Source organism: Mirounga leonina, unplaced genomic scaffold (assembly GCF_011800145.1).
Source record: "Mirounga leonina isolate KUSES-001 unplaced genomic scaffold, KU_Mleo_1.0 Mir_104, whole genome shotgun sequence".
Lineage (NCBI taxonomy): Eukaryota > Metazoa > Chordata > Mammalia > Carnivora > Phocidae > Mirounga > Mirounga leonina.
In genome coordinates, this window is record NW_023270231.1 from 16,928,535 (window position 1) to 16,944,870 (window position 16,336).

General features: G+C 51.2%; 1 protein-coding gene across 4 annotated transcripts in view; it reads left to right on the forward strand.

Annotated features, from left to right (window-relative positions):
- Window positions 1–16,336, forward strand: part of ERGIC1 (endoplasmic reticulum-golgi intermediate compartment 1) — a 104,184-nt gene extending 87,848 nt beyond the window's left edge. For all 4 annotated transcript variants that reach the window (XM_035014378.1, XM_035014395.1, XM_035014388.1 and 1 more), the window contains 3 exons: window positions 1,112–1,212; window positions 3,742–3,864; window positions 14,424–16,336. In XM_035014378.1, coding sequence (XP_034870269.1) covers window positions 1,112–1,212; window positions 3,742–3,864; window positions 14,424–14,531 — 332 coding nt within the window. In that variant the 3' untranslated portion in view covers window positions 14,532–16,336. The remainder of the gene's footprint in view (window positions 1–1,111; window positions 1,213–3,741; window positions 3,865–14,423) is intronic.

Genomic DNA, 16,336 nt, shown 5'->3' on the forward strand with positions numbered 1-16,336 from the left:
GCATCCCAGAAGCATGATCCAAGGGAATTCATACCTTTCCTGGGTGCTATTTGGCAGCTTTGGGCCAGCATTCTGTCAGCCTAGTATCTGATTCCGGTTACCTCATGCTTATCAGAAGCTGATTCATCTATTCTTCCATTCATGCCTCTGACCAGCCATCCTTCCATCCGTTCATTCATTCAGTAAGCACTTGCTACTTTCCACTCTGTGCCAGGCCCTACGCAAGGTTCTGGGACAAGAGATGAGTAAGGCTCGGTCCCTGCTCTCTGCAGCCTCCCCCCGTCCAGCGATGGTGGGTAAGAGTTACAGTGCAATATGACAGGGCAAGGTGGAGAGAAAACTGATCTCCCATTAATTGAAAATGAGGAAAGAAATTAAACAGTTCTTCATAAATGCAGTTTCTCTGGTTCATTGGCTCTTTTTTTTTCAATAAAAAAAAATTTTTTTTTTTTTTTAAGTAAGTTCTACACCCAGTGTGGGGCTCAAACTTACAACCCGGAGATCAAGAGTTGCATGTTCTAACGACTGAGCCAGTCAGGCACCCCATCATGGGCTCTTTCTTTTTAAAACTTAAAACCCAGCTTGTTTCAAAAGCAACAGTATTCATTCAGGACCGGGAGTGCACCATGAAATGTGATCTTTATCAAATCCTGCCTTCTTCCCCAGAGGCTAAAACTGCTAATAGTTTCTTGGGTATTTTTCCAGAAAATTCTATATATTCATGCATATAGAGAGAGTGAGTCTTCCCTGCCCCCAGTACATGGAAACGTGTTGTTAACGCCGTTCTGTAACTTGGTTCTTTTCACTTAACAATACCTCTTGGACAGTGGCTTCTCCCAGTACCCACTCTTCAATGTTTGCCCTATTGGTGGACATTTGGGTCATTTCCAGAATTTTATTATCCTATACAGTGCAGGAATAAAGATCCTGATGGATGGAGTCACTCAATTCCTGGTGTCCAAAGAGAGAAAATGAAGAGGGGTTGTTTGGTGATGAAAATTTGGAAACAGCCTCCCAGCAATGCCGAGCAGGTTTAGGGTTGAAATGACATAGAGCTGCCAGCTGGGCAGTGCCTGTCCCCCTGCTTCATCCTGCTGTGTCCTTCCTGCAGCTCTCGCCTCCCACGACTACATCTTGAAGATCGTGCCCACGGTTTATGAGGACAAGAGCGGCAAGCAGCGGTACTCTTACCAGTACACGGTGGCCAACAAGGTACGCGGTCCGTGGGCCCAGTTGTGTGCAATTGCGCCCTCTCCTGGCTCTAAGGAGAAGTGACAAGCATCTGAGCGCCATTCCTGCTGGTTCTCTTTGGGGAGCCTTTCCTGGGGCGCTGCTCTGGCCAGGCTCTGTCCCTGGGTAGAGATGAGAGGCTAGTCTCAGCATCAAGGGGAGGAAGTCTAACCAGGAGATGGGTTGTGATCTGTTGAGAAAAAGCCTTGCATCTGGCCCCAGTCCTTCAGACTCAGGACCCTGATTCGTCAACACACGACAGATGTTCTCGCTCCTGGTGTACAAGCACTGTATCCAAAATCACCAGATGGCCATTGGTTAATAGGAATGTCCTAGGACCCCAATACGCAAAGTCCTGGAGAAGCAGGTAGGCCTTGATGGGAAGCAGAGCATGGTCAGAGCCCGCGGAATGGGATGACTAACGGTCGTTTCAAGCGGAGACAGCCTCTGGCTTCCCGGGAGATGACCCTGCCAATGGACACGGATGCTTGTTGAGGCTAGTTGAGTCACACCCCAGTGGATCCCTTTATCACCAGGACTGTCCTTCCCTCCTGTTCTAGAGCTGCCCGAACCCCTGATAGGTGATACGTTGTTTAGCCCAGTTGATAATAATAATAGAGTAGATACCATTTATTGAGCACTTACTATGGGTTGGATATTATACTAAGCTCTCTACCTCTACCATCTTTTCAGTCATGACAGCTCTGACTGGGAATGTCATTGTCCCCATTTTACAGATTTGGGGACAGTGACACTGTCTTGGCACTGAGGGGTGGTCATAGAGCTACAAAGTGGCCAAGTGGGGGTTAGAACCGAGTTCTTCTCTGGTTCCAGAGCCTGGCCTCTTGCTCACATCACCCACTCAGCCTGAACTGGGGCCGTTGAGTCTGTCGGGCTGGGAGCTGCTCTCTCTCAGGTGACTTGAGGTCCCTCTGCCTCGATCTCCCTGTGCTGATGGATGCTCTGGTGTAACTTTCCGAAGGGAGTCCTGTGTCTTTTACTCACTGTCTCTTGAAGGGCATCTCATTGTAACTGTCAGGTGCTGACTGCATCTGAGGGCTGGGATATGGATGCAATCTGAGCAGAAAAGGTGGGGCTGGAGCAGACTGCTGGTGCAGACCCGGCTCAGTCACTTGCTAGCTGTGCGGCCTGGGACAAGTCATATAACCACTTTGTGCCTCTGTTTACTCATTTGTAAAAAGGATGGTTCCCACCTCATAAGATTACTATCAAATGAGGCAATGTTTTAAAAACTGCTTTGTTCACAAAGGAGGCTTTGGGTAAATACCTACCGCTGCTATTTTTCATTATTTTCCTCTATCCCTCCGCTCTGGGCTTTGACCCAGACAGTCACTCTGCCCCATCAGCTCTCCCTGGAGAAAGCTAATCTTGTTTTGCCCAAGGCTCCTTCCCCTGAGGCTTTGGCAAAGACCCAGCAGTCAGAACAGCTTGCTCAGCTCTCTCTGTGGCCTTGGCCCCAGCCTGCCCTGGGAAAAAGTGGGCCGTGCCTGTCAGAGCCGGCTGCAGTCCATCAGGGCGGGTAGGTCTTGGGTCATCCCTGGAGAAGCATCGGAGCGTGGGCCCTAGCATTTGGGACTGGGGGCACCCCCTGTGGTTTAGTCTGGTCTACAGTTATTGTGGATGAGTGAGAATAGCCCAGACAGCAAATGCCCTGACCAGAGAGGACACATGTTAATTCAGCTCATTAGCATCCTTTTAATCCCAGCCAGCCAACTGCTGTCTCAGGAAGCCTTGTCTAGGGTCCCTTGGTCTTTCCAGTTCTGTGTGTTCCTTCTTTGAAGATGCCCACTCCCCACATGGCCTTTATACTCCTCTCTCTTACACACACACACACACACACCCACACACACCCCTCAGGATGTCACATGTGGCCTAGAATGCCCCCTCCTCACTAAGCCTTCCAGCCAGCCTGGGGAGAGTTGGGCATTCGTCGCCGGCCCCCACAGCACTCCAGGCTTCTGTGGCACGGCATGGACAATGTGACGGTACTGTGGATAGTCTTCTACATCTGCTTCCTTCTGCAGACTGTGACCCCCCTCTGGGGATGGGGCAGAGATTCCTCCCCTCAGGGTCCCCAGCAGCCAGCACCCACAAGAGGTGCTCAGCAAACAATGAGTAAATGAATGGATTTTGCATGGCCAGGAATTAGAGGGGGAAATAGACCTTTACTCCGGTGTAGCCCAGATCACACCAGTCCTTTTACATCTCTGCTCTCCAATTCTGGTGCTGCTTCCAGGTCACATGGTCAATGTTCAAGCAGCCAAAAGAGTTGAAAATGTCCCCGGCAATGCTGCCCATCCAGCTGCTGACAGCAGAGCCTTCAGGGGAAGGGGTGAGAGGAACTGGGGGAGTCCGGCTCCAGGCAAGAGAGAGAAGAAGGCCCCTTGTTGTGGGTCGCCAGAGGACCCTCTGCAATCCACCCCCACCCACCATGAGCCATGGTTTGTGTGTCTGGTGCTCACGTCCCCCTTCTCCCCTCCTCCACCCCAGGAGTACGTAGCCTACAGCCACACAGGCCGCATCATCCCTGCCATCTGGTTCCGCTATGACCTTAGCCCCATCACGGTCAAGTACACAGAGAGACAGCAGCCGCTGTACAGGTTCATCACCACGGTGAGTCGGGGGGCACCTGCCATGCGCCCCTTCTCCTGGCACCCTGCTGGCTCTTGAAGGAGTGGGAGGCAGCCCGCAGGGCTAGGATCTCGGGCTGCACACAGGAGGTGGTGACCCCTAGGGTGCTGAGAAATGTTATCAGAATCATGTCAATATCGACGGCGTGTCATCAAGAAAATATTTTCCAAAGGGGAATGTCACTAAATGAATGTAATTTGTTAAGCAGATGTTTGTATGGCTTAATGAGATGTTTGTGATTCTCTCCAGTGTCTTATTTTTATGGGTTTAGCAGGGTTTGTCCTTTTCTGTGGAAATGTTACAGTGAAGATTTAACTCATTTTTTTCCCATGTCTCTTTTCCAACTACAGCTCCTTGTACTGTCGGGTTTCTTCTTTCTTTCCTGCCTGCTTGTTCTCTTTTCTTTTTTTCTTTGATTTTTTATTTTTCCTTTTTATTTTTTTTTTTTGCCAGCGTCTCCATCAAGTCTGATTTCCTTTGGGGCACAGCTTCAAGCTGATGTCATTTTTCTTTGATGCTGAGTATTTCTGTCAAGGATGCTATTTCCTGGCCTCCCGTTCAAAGTGTCCTTGGGGGCAGAACAGCAGGCTTACAGCACCCTGCTTCAGCCAGGAGGCCCAGAGATGTTTCATAAGCCAGAGTCAGCTGAGGTGGAGGAGATGGGGTGATCATCCCTACCGCAAAGATTTGGAAACTGAGGCCTTAAAGGTCCTTATGCTTCTGTACCTCTTCATACTCTTAAAAATGATCCAAGATCGGGGGTCTAGTCCCGGATCTCTCATTTCTGGCTCTCACTAGATTTGTATTAGTCACAACTCTGTTACAGAAAAGACAGAACCCCACATCCAGCTGGCTTGATATAGGTAAGCCTCAGGCATGGCTAGATCCAGGCACAAATGTTGTCCAGAATAGATGTTTTTTTAGTCCTGTTTTCCTCTATACTGGCTTCATTTTCAAAAAGAATTTACTAATAGAAAGTGCCTCCTTCTCAGTAATTTGACCTGAGTCCTGGATAGGATAGTACTGTCACTGGCCTCACTAAGCTCCCATTCCAACCTCGCGGCCTAGAGAATGAAAGGGGTATCCCAGTTGACCAGCCCCAGCCGGATCACAAGGACAAAGATTGTGAGGGGTGGGGTTCCCCAAGAGAAAAATCAGGGGTCAGTTACTAGAAAACAGAGGGGTGGATATTAAGAGGCAAAAAGTTCAGATGTCCGCAACAGTGTCTCCATCTTATGATCCACTACATAGCAATAACAGGCCCTACTCCGCCTGCCTCACAGGCCTCATGGGACCCAAAGGACATCATCAAAGGGAAGCTCTTTGCCTGATAGAAAGCCATGTGGGTGCAAAGGGTGTCAGAACCCTAGTGCTTATATGAGCCTCACAACAGACTTATGCTACTCTCTGACTCCATACAAATTTGAAACTTTTGGTCAACAGAGGGCACCTACCATAAAGCTAAGACACCGGACACAGATTGGGAAAAGGTATTTGTCACATGTACAAGAAAGGAATAATCTTCAGAATTTATATTGAGAGAATTCCTACAAACCAGTAAGAAAAAGTTAAGTGACCAGAAAGAAAAATGGGTGAGGACTTGACCATTGGAGAGACGATACTGGCCGTGAAAAGATGCCCGAGTTCCCTAGAAATTGGAGGAATTTGATTCAAAATACAAGACCCAGTTTGCTCCTGTCAGACTGGCAGAAATCACAGACCTGCCACGATAGAGATCGGGAGGACGCACAGCAAGGGGACCTCTATCCACTATCTGGTACACAGGTAGATTGGGTCAGCCGCTGGGGGGGTGACGCACAAACCCTTTGACCCAAAAGCCAGGGGACTTGTGAGCAAGTAATTTTACCCAAGGCCGTACAGGGTAGCACCCCAAATGGTTTGGGCTTTTTGTTGTTTGTTTGTTTGTTTGTTTGTTTTACCCCAGCACTCCTACCGCATACCCGGAGTAAGACAGAGACTAAGACACAAGTCAGTGTGTTTGTGCCGTGTGTTCGCTTCTCAGAGGCCCTGGGGTCTGTGGCATTGGCAGTGAGAGAGAAACCCCCTTTGTCTGTGTCTCATTGTAGGGTTGAGAAGGCTCTTCATGTCCCCTTCTTCTTTGCTCCCATATGCCACATAGCTGAGGCTCTGAGTGTGAAAACCCCTTGGCAAGTGGCTGAGAAATGAAGCAACTTCATTTATTCGCTAAACTTTTGCGAGAATCTACCACGTGCTGGGCAACAGAGGTAGCTGAATTTGGTCCCAGCTGGTGGGGAAGAGGTGTGAGCACGCAGAGACCTGAGTCCCATCCAGCAGGGCTTCCACTGGGTCTGTGCACCGGGCACTGTGAGCAACAGCTGCCTTTGGTTTGGCACATTTGGAGAAGGAAACCCAGAGATGGGTCTTGAAGGATGCAGAGACATTTTCTAGACTGGTGAGTGAAGCAGAGAGGGTCTTAGCACAGGGAATAGTATGTGCAGAGGTGCCCGACAATGGCATGTTTTGTGAAGGCCATGTGGCCTCTTTTGATGGGGGTGGACTTCTGAGAGCCGGAGGTCCCAAGAAGTCACAGGGGAAGAGCCTGTCCTTCGTAACCCAGAGGCCAGATACCTCCATGACTCCATTTACTTCCCCTCCTGCCTTTGGCCATCAACCTCGCCTCCATCTCGGCCCCGTCCACCTCTGCCCGAGCATGGGCCATGCTGAGGGAACCTCCTGACAGCATGAGCCTGGTGGTGTTTCTGAAGGCCCCGGGCCACCATCATGGTTGCCACGGCAACCGTGGGGGTCAGCCCCAAGTGAGCCAACCGGCTGTCCCTGGCAGATGGCGTCATTGTGGAGCTTCAAAGGCCCTTGTCACGAGACGAGACAGCAGATGTGGGGATGACGCTCGCATGCAGACACACACAGCACAAAGAGCCCCAGGAGCCCTAGCAGCGCGGGGTGGGGCCAGGATGGAAGTGGAGGCACCTGCTGTGACTTCTCTTTCTCTCTTTTTAAAATCAAACACTTGTGTGCAAAGCCCTCAAACCCCAAATGGGGACCTCTGCAAATAGCTCCTCACGGGGGCTGTTTAAGAGAGGGCTTAGGCCAGAGGCCAGGATGTCGTCATGTGGCGGCTGCAGGGCTTCGGAGGCAGCTGTGGGTGGGCTGGAATGAGGTGGGGTGCCGTTCAAGGGGGTGTGGGTGTGGAGGGGAGAGGCGGGTGGGGCCTCCCTGACGCATTTGTACCTATCAAGTACCTGGCTTATTTGAGGTTGCCCCTCTAGGGTCTCATGGTCTGCAAAGGACTTGGACATCCCGAGTCTGAACAGAGGAGGATCCCTCCTTCGGAAGTCTCCACCAGGCTGCACGGGGCTTCTCTCTCTAGGCACCCGGGGCATGTTGCTCAGACTTCCGCTCTGTGCTATTCCAGAAAATTCCACCACTAAAGGAATAAACAGATGGTATTTAACAACATGCAAGTGATCCCTTTCAAAGTGCCCCCTCCCACACACGCACATTTGTCCCCTGCCCCTGCCACTTGCCAGAGCCCCTTTTTTGGGATTGCCTTCAAGTGGGTTGTGGTGACAGATTGGATGACTTCAGCGGTGTCACATCACTCTCCTTGTGTGTTTTATTCCGTAAGGGAGGAACAGCCAGAAGTCAGAAAGTACCACATTGGGCCAGTTTGGCAGTGACACTTTTTGCCCACCAAAAAGTACCAGCTGGTAATGGCATGCTTCCATTGGGCAGCAGGGATAGCTGAACTAGACATAATCCCTGCCCTCCAGGTGCTCCTTGCCGTGAAATAATCCCCCAAACTTTAGATTGCACTTTATAATTGCCAGGCCTGATTATGATGAGCTCCAGGTCTGATGCCCCTGTGTGTCCCCAGCATCCAGCACAAGGCCTAGCCTGGATGTAGGTACTGGATGTAGGTACACAGAAATATACAAGAGACAGCTGCTTGAAGAAGTGATCGTATAGCTACGCTTATTAAGCATTAATCTTACAATTATCTCCTTTAACTGTCCCAGGAACCCTCCAAGGTAGATGATATCAGTCCTGTTTTATATATGAATTAACTGAGGTCCAGAGAGGTAAAGAAACTCATCCAAGGTCACACAGCCACTAAATGGCGAGGCTGGGACTTGATCCCAGAGCCTGCTTCTGTCACATCCCCCACCCCACTCCCAGTCCCACCACTTAGCTTGGGAGCCTCCATCCTCCAAAATAAAGGCTCTCGAAGATGTCCCAGCAACAGAGTCCCCAGAAACCATGGAGCCCTTGGTGGGACGCCAGGATGATTTGATACAGTGACTCCCTGCTGGGAATCGGGAGGAAATGTTATAGCAGGAAACAAGGTGACATTGTGAGCATGAGTGACAAAACTGGGGAGGTTTTGCCCCATAAGGCTGTATGAGTAGGGAGGAGACCAGCTTTGTAGCTGGACCCGAATCTCCCCTACTCAGACTTCCCTTGGTGTGTCTCTCTTTCCTGGACCATGAGCTCCAGGAAAACAGGGCAGGGCCTTAGTCATCTCTGGTCTCCAGACCTGGGGCAGCACAGGTAGGTGATAAGTAGGCATCAAACACTGAGCAGATGGATGGAGGGGTATACGCCTCCGTCCACCCCCATACCACAACAGTTTCTATTATGTGAGTTGTAACACAGAGCCCACATTAGCAGTAGCAGCTCAGTTATTCAGGGCTGGACATGTGTAAAAAACTTTGGTTCCAATCTTTCCAGACGTTTGAGCAGAGCTAGATCTTCTAGAAGGTTGTGTACCAGGGACAGATTGCTCCAATTGGGTCTGCACACAGATCTCTCAGTTGCATTGGAAACTCCCGGTGCTTGCTTTTTGAAGACAGATTCTGAGACATATAAGGAATACTGGAATGAATGGAGAGAGCTCCCTTTACAAACTACACTTATTTTTACAACCACACAACTTTGTTGATGGGGTCCTCTTACTTCAGGACATTTGATATGTAAAACCTAACAGAATTGAGAAAGTAAATAGAAAGAAGCCATCTGTGTATGAAGACAGGGACTGAGGGGAGCCTTCAGGTTGGGGGTGAAGCAGGGGCTCTAACAGAAAAAAGCAGGCCCTTTGTAGCCTTCCAGACCTGGATTCTCCTCACCCTCGCCTTAGGTTAGCTGTGTGACCTTGAATAAGTCTGTCCCTCTCTGAGCCTCTGCTTCCCCATCTGTGAAATGGGGGTCGCCCCATTTCCCTAGTACTTGCACAGATGGAGTGAGAAGGCCGAAGAAAGTGCCCGCTCAGGCCTGACACATAGTAGGTGCTCAACCTGGGTGGGCTTTGGGGGAGGGGAGCGGGTGTTTTGCAGCTGCAGCCATTGTAAGAGTGGTGGGGAGAGGACTCAGTTCTCCCACCAGGCTCCTGTCTGGAGGGTGGGAGTGGGGGGTCTGGCAGGCGTGACGCCACTGGATGGAGACCACCACGCCCTGTCCTCCCCCACTTTTCCAGGGCCCAGTCATCATCAGCTTCCCTCCCACAACAGCCCCCACCCCTGCGAAGCCACAGCTTCGGTGTTCTCATCCGCGGCTCCAGTCTGTCTGCCGCCTCCGGCATCTGATGGGACTCCGATTCATTATTTATTTCCTCATACTGTGCCTTTTCCATAAGCTTTTCAAGCAGTGCTGCCTGGCTGAGGACAGTGAATGAACAGTTCCCAGGCATTTGTGGTACAGCGGTCAGCCAGACAGAGGTCATCGTGGACCTCACAGGGGGGGCCCCATTTTACAGATGAGAGAAACTGAGGCTCGGAGGGGTGACCTGGCTTTCCTGGCCACAGTGGCAGGGCTGGGATCTGACCACAGAAATATTTACTCCAGAGTCCACAGGCTTCACCCCCACCCCCGTGTTGGTGTGTATGTGTCTTGCTTCTCCACTGCCCACTGCGGAAAAGTAAACGAGGGGGGGGGCGATGGATTGGGAAAGCATTCGTGTTGGTGGAACAACAGAGGGATTCAGCTCTCCAGCCTGTGCGGCTGGAACACACCCTTTCCATATTATAAGGAATTAAGAGTCGCAATTAAACTGTAAGGGAAACACACACACATACATACACATCTTCTTTTCAAGGTAGGTAGAGAAGCTGACTTCATTCTAGCCATAGTAGGAGGTTGGGAAGCTGGTAGAACCACAGGAAGTCTCTGCTAAACAACAAAGGGGCATTATTGATGATTCTGATGAAAGCAAAGTAATGCGCTCCTCTCAGGCCCACCGGGGCCCGGATATCGAATTGTCCTTGTTTCCATTTCCAGAGCCAGGGCTGCTGACCAGAGTAGGGTTGCATGTGCTGGCTGTGCCGCCCTTTCTGACTCAGTGGCCCTGCTCCTTCACCACCCTCCCCTGAGCTTGTCCCCCTGCTTCAGGGCCTGGTCAGGATACAAGACCATGGCAGGGGTGAGGGAGCAAGGGGACAGGCATTCACGGCACTGTGTGTGACACACTCATTTCAATGTGACAGCAGTCCTGAGGGCTGAGGATTAGCCTTCCCATTTTTTAAAGTAAAGAAACAGGTATGGGAAGTAAGGAGGACACAAGGGCACACGACAGGAGGGGTCCCAGCCAGAAGTACCTTTGTATCAGGAACTTCTGATATCTTCTTGGTGTTCAGGGTTGAGGTAGAGTCCTGGGGAGACTGAAGAGTTCCCTGACTGGCCAAAGAATGGAAAGAACCTCTGGCCTAGGTACTCTGCCCCCGAGGGATATGCTTCATCACAAACACTTCTTGGCACTTAGCTGAGGAAATAACCTGTTGAGGTCTCAGCTATCCCGAATGCGCCCTTGCAGTGCTTGGGACCTGGGCCGCTGCAAAGCATCTGCATGTGGTGTCTAGGACAACTTTGCTGTCCTGTCTTTCTATGAATTGGCTTGTTCTCAGCTAAAAGAGCCAGGTAGAAAAAGGAAAATTGAGACCCAGAGGCTGGCTCTGGGAAATAAGTGGTATTTTACCCATTGTTCTTCTTAGAGTGGGTCTCAGATCTTAGAAACATCTCAGATCTTAGCAACAAGGTCAGAGCCTTCTGGTCAACTGCAAGATTAGATTAGGTATCATTTACTGAACACCTACTCAGTGCTGGGAGCTCCGGAGGCATTTCCTGCAGTAGGACAATTGGCAGGGGTAGGGGTGGTTTCCCCATGTCATAGATGAAAAAAACTGAGACCCAGAAAGTCTCTCCCTGGCTAGAGTAAGTGAGTGAGTGACAACCACGACTCGGCTTCCAAGGCTGAGCCCTTTCTGCCGGGCAGACCTCCCAGCACTCACCTCCACTCACTCACCACTCTGCTCAGGGCCCCCTGCGCCACGTCCAGTGAGGAGGTGTATGATTGGCTTTATCTTCACTTTTATTCATTTGTATTCATGTTGGCGCATCCCCATGGGTCAGCGAGGTGCCAGGCCACCATCCTCCCTTTCAGCAGCCCTTGCCTTAGTCTGTTCTTGAGATCTGCTCTACAGATGTGGTGAAGCCTGTTACCTTGCCATCACCAGTATACAGCCTACGTCCAAAGACAGACACCCCACCTGGTGCAGTCTCGTAGCTCCATGTATTTCCCTGTGTCTCAGATGTAGGAACTGTGGCCTTCTCAGGACCCAAGGCGGCCATGACAGGCACTGCCTTAGAGAGTCCAGATGTGGTCACCTCCTGGTGTTGGAGGTTTCTGTGGCCCCCCACATGTCAGAATCCAGGGAGCACTACAGCCTGAGAGCACCCCAGGACCCCTCTCCTCATCACCCCTGCTTCACCTCACACCAGTCACCACCTATGATTATGAGTGTGTCAGGAAGGCCCGAGCAGGCTAACGGCAAAATAATGAAAGCAGGGGGCCATAGCAGCAACAAGCAGGCTGCTAGGTTTCTTTCAGCTTTTGAGGTGCCTCGCCCCACCTCAGAATGTGCCAGGAATCCCCCTCATTTGACCAGTGACCAGCACCTTCGACAGATGTCGGATAATGGGAGATGTGCTGATGAGCTGGGTAGTATCTGGAGATGCACATGGGAGCTCACTACAGGGCCTCCTTGGGCTTGGGCTGACAGCAGCTCACTCGGATGGGGTCAGTGGCTTAGTGGCTTGCGTGCCCCAGGGCCCCTGCTTCCCCGCAGCTGTGTTTCTTGTGTACCTCAATGCATGTGTTGTCTCCTCCGGCTCCTGGCCGGCCCAGGAAACGGAGGCTTCAGACTAGGCGCCAGGTGTTTGTGAATCATAGGCACGCTCGGATTCCAAAGTGTGTGTGTGTGTGTGTGTGTGTGTATAGATACAGGAGGTGGGGTGTGCGTGTCTGTATGTGGGTTGTTTTTTTTCTTTTGCTCCATTGCACTTAAGTCACAATTTCCTCTTCTCTGATCCAAGCTCTAAAAGCATTTTGTGGTGTAAAATCTCCCATCATCTGATCCACTTTGCCGAAATAAACCAGCTCCCCTGCCGTCATCGTCCTTGAGAAGTGCCCCTGCGTCATGCTCTGAGGCTGCCAGGGAGAGGCCTTGCCTGCTGAGAACACTTCAGGATAATCCCCCCAGCGCCCCCCATCCTCTTCACTCCCTGGGGGGCTGTTATTACTGGAATGTCAGCTGCCTCACTTACAGCCCGTCCGTATAGCCCTGCTCTGTCTGTCGCGGGCCTCACAGGCCTCTGCTTAGCTCATCTCATAGAAATATCATTTTAAAAATAAACCCTGGTTTGATTTGCACTTCCTCTCACCTCTGCTATGTCTCCTGGCCTCCTCCGCTGGGCACCAGAGGGTCCATTAAGGCACCGCCGTCTCTCAGAGTCCTCCAGTGGTCGAGTGTCAGCGGCTGGCCGGCCACCCAGTGGTGCCTCCGGGGCGGTCTCGGGAGCCCTCTGGGACTGCTCAACTGGGCTTCCTCTGCATCCTGTGGTCATCTAAGTGCTCCTTCACTGTAGCATGGGGGGGAAGAAGTGAGAGCCCTGGAGGCAGACAGACGTCGCTCTGCCACGCACTTGCTGTGTGACCTTGGAAAAGTGATTTCCTTGTCTGGGCCTCACGCGGGTGCATGACTGAGGCATGGCACACGGGTGACAGGTCGTAGGGGTTCTTGTGGACGGCATAACGTATGTGCTCGAGAGGCAGAATACATTTAAAGTTGCCTTCAAACCTTCTGTGAACTTCTTTGATCTGCCATCATCTATACTTTGATTCTTTTATGGAACCAGAAAGCAACCGATAGGTAGGCCAGAAAATTTTGAGTAAAACATAGCATGACTTCGGTATGTCACAAGTGGAGTCCCGACAACTTCAAAGCGAAGTTAGTCGTTCAGTTTGGTGGCGAAGCTTCATGCTTGAGAAGCAGCAGAGTGTCGTGTTAAGAGTACAGACTCCAGAGTTTTGAACTCTCGGTTCGACCACCAAGGACTGTGGCATCATTCAAGTGGTTCAGTGTCTCTGTGCCTCAGTTTCCTTGGCTGTCACATATGTATAAGAGTAGGACTTCCTAAGGTTGGCCTGGGGATTCGGGAGGGAGGAGGATCCTCAAGCCCTGCCTGGCACAGAGAAAGTGCTATGTGAGCTCTGTTTCGTCATGTAGGAAGTCATGAGCTACAGACATGCAGCAGGTGACATTCCTTATCATCCCCCCTACTCCAGCAGTTCTTCACTAGGGGGCAGTTTTCACCTCCAGGGGACATGTGACAGCATTTGGAGACATTTTGGTTGTCACGGCAGGAGGGAAAGGGTACTCCTGGCACCTCCTGGGTGGAGGCCCAAGAGGCTGCTAATCAACATGCCCCGGCACACAGGACGGCCCTCCCATGACAACGAATTTTCTGGTCCCCAAAGTAGATACTGCCATAAGAAACTCTGCCCTAACATAAGCTTTCTGGTAGCACCATAGGCCCCCTGTGCTCTGTAGCGCTTGCCTTGCTTGTAATTTTGCATTTGTTGGTATGATTATGTGATTACTACCCATCCCCCTGCTACAGTGCAAGCTTCTGAGAGTGAGAGATTTCTCACTCCAGTCCATCCAGGCCAGTGCTGCCTATTCAGCCCCTCCCAGATCCCCGTCACGGGCAGCACTAGGCCTGGACCTGTCTGATCTGGGTTCAAGTCCCAGGATTGCCACTTCCTGGCTGTGTGACCTTGGGCCAGTGCCACTGCCTTTCTGAACCTCCATTTGTTCATCTGTAAACAGGATTGTAAAAATCTGGTAAGTTTAGAGTGGAAGTTAAAACCACAGCCTCGAGGGTGAAGACATAGCTGAGTTTAAGTCACAGCTCTGCTATTTGCTGTGTGAACTTACTTACCTAACTAAACCTTGGCTTCCTCACCTATGAAATGGGTCTAATAATCCCTTTCCTCATTCAGAAGGTGATTAAGGGATTTAAAGGAGCTGATAATGATTACTTTTATTATTATTAAATTCATCATCCAATAAGTGGGGGTTTTTTTGAGCTGCGTATGTTCCAGACCCTGCTAGAGTGTCCGTACTTGCCCAGCTCATCGTCTCGTGATCTGGGAGGGGTCTGACCTGGCGCTCCATTTAGCACTGACCTCTGACCACCGTCCCTTTCAGATCTGTGCCATCATCGGTGGGACCTTCACTGTGGCCGGCATTCTGGACTCCTGTATCTTCACAGCCTCGGAGGCCTGGAAGAAGATCCAGCTGGGCAAGATGCATTGACAACCCCCCCGGCCCAATGGCCGAGGACCCAGGGAGACCGCCAGCCCTGCTTCCAGCACCCTGTCTCCTCCTGCCCTCTTATCTGGTCCAGGATCTGGCTGCGTCCCAAAGTGGGGGTTCGGGGTGGTAGGGGGTGGCTCACGGTTTTGCAGCTACCTCTTTTCCCCATCTTTAATTTTAGGTGAATTACACTGCCTGAAGTTGTGGTGCCCCTTTTCCTGGGGAGCCCCAAGACCAGAGTCAGGCAGGGTGCGTTCGGGGATATCGGGGACCACGCCCGGAAGGGCTGCAGTTCCTTCCTTCTTAGGGGAACAGCCCAGGATCCACGTCGACCAGCTCTCAGCCAGGCTTTGACAATCCTGAAGCTCCCGCCATTTAGAGGCACCAATCACTTGGTTTCTCCCCTGGGCAACCAGCCCACAGACCAGGGCTCTCCGCTATGGGTCACACTGCCCAAAGGTGCCTCCACTCGGCGCCTTCAACAAAGGATGGTACTTCCCAGGCGAGCCCCTGAGATGTGGCGCCGTAGATCGAACCCTCGCTTTTGCTCTATCCCTCCTCGCGCATCCCGGAGACCGGGCTCAAGTCCCTCACCCCCACCCGTTTCTTTTTCTCCTGAGAAGCAGATGCCCGGTTGTTGGGTAGCAGCAGTGGACTCAGGTCTGCCCCTTGGAAACTGGGCGGGTGGCGAGTTCCCCTTCCTCTCTTCCCCCTTGTTTCTCTGAACCCCCCACCAACGTGCCTCAGCCCCTGTGCTGCGTGGCAACAGTATCTCTTGGTGGAGGCTCTGGTTTTAACTGGGGAGTCATCCTTTGAACACCAGACGCGGTTTGTGCACTTAGGTCCAGACAGAAAGCATCCTTCTCCACAGCACTAAAATAATCACGTCTCACCGCCTCCCACACAGTTGCCATCAGTCCCAAGGCCTTCGGTGGGGGAAGCAAAGCAGAGCAGTCCTTCTCCTGTCTTTGGACAGCTATCTTCCAGGCTCCCGAGGGGTGCACAGCATTCAGACTTCTCTGCAGCTCACTAGTGGCCCACTCGCCACTGAGTTCCCCCATCAGGGGCCACACACCAACACAACATGTTTCTGGTCCCTAGGGCAGCTCCATGGTCTCCCCACTTGCTCCTAAGCTGGGTCCCTCCCCTGCTGCTCACCCTCTTCCTTCCCCTTTAGTCCCGAAAGGGAGCAGCAATGGTCCAGGCCTGGATTCCATCCAGGGAATTTTAGGTATGCCCTCGTGTCCCAGGGAGAAAGCTGCCTGCCTGTTTTCCATTTATATCAAGATTGTTTGCATACTTTTGTAATTAAGGGGAGTGTCCAGTGGATGTTTTTAAATTATCTATATGGATAGCTCAAGTCTCTGCCATTTGTAATTTTTGGCTCTGGATTCCAATTAGAAAAGTGTCCCCTTCTGCATATGAGTTGACTGATGTTGTGAGTGTAAACTGCATTTGGTTATCTCTGGTATCTGTGGCCACTTGGATGGATTTTTTTTTTTTTTTTCCATATTCTGTTCCCCAGTTACCGAAAGGAGTCTCTTTGGTGTGTGAATACCTGCACCTGTAGAGGGTGGGCAGGGTGGGGTGGGGAAATGTGTGGCATGCACATGAGTTGAAATTCCACTTTTATGCTTTTAAAAAAAAACAAAAACAAACTCTTGAGGACATGGGGATGTCAGTTTCCTATGGAAGAGACACCTCTGACCCATTATTCTTATAAACAATCTCAAGGGGGGAAAATGATTTAGTTCTTTCCCCACTCGTTGGGCTCAAATAGATTAAAAGGCTGATTTTCAGAAGTA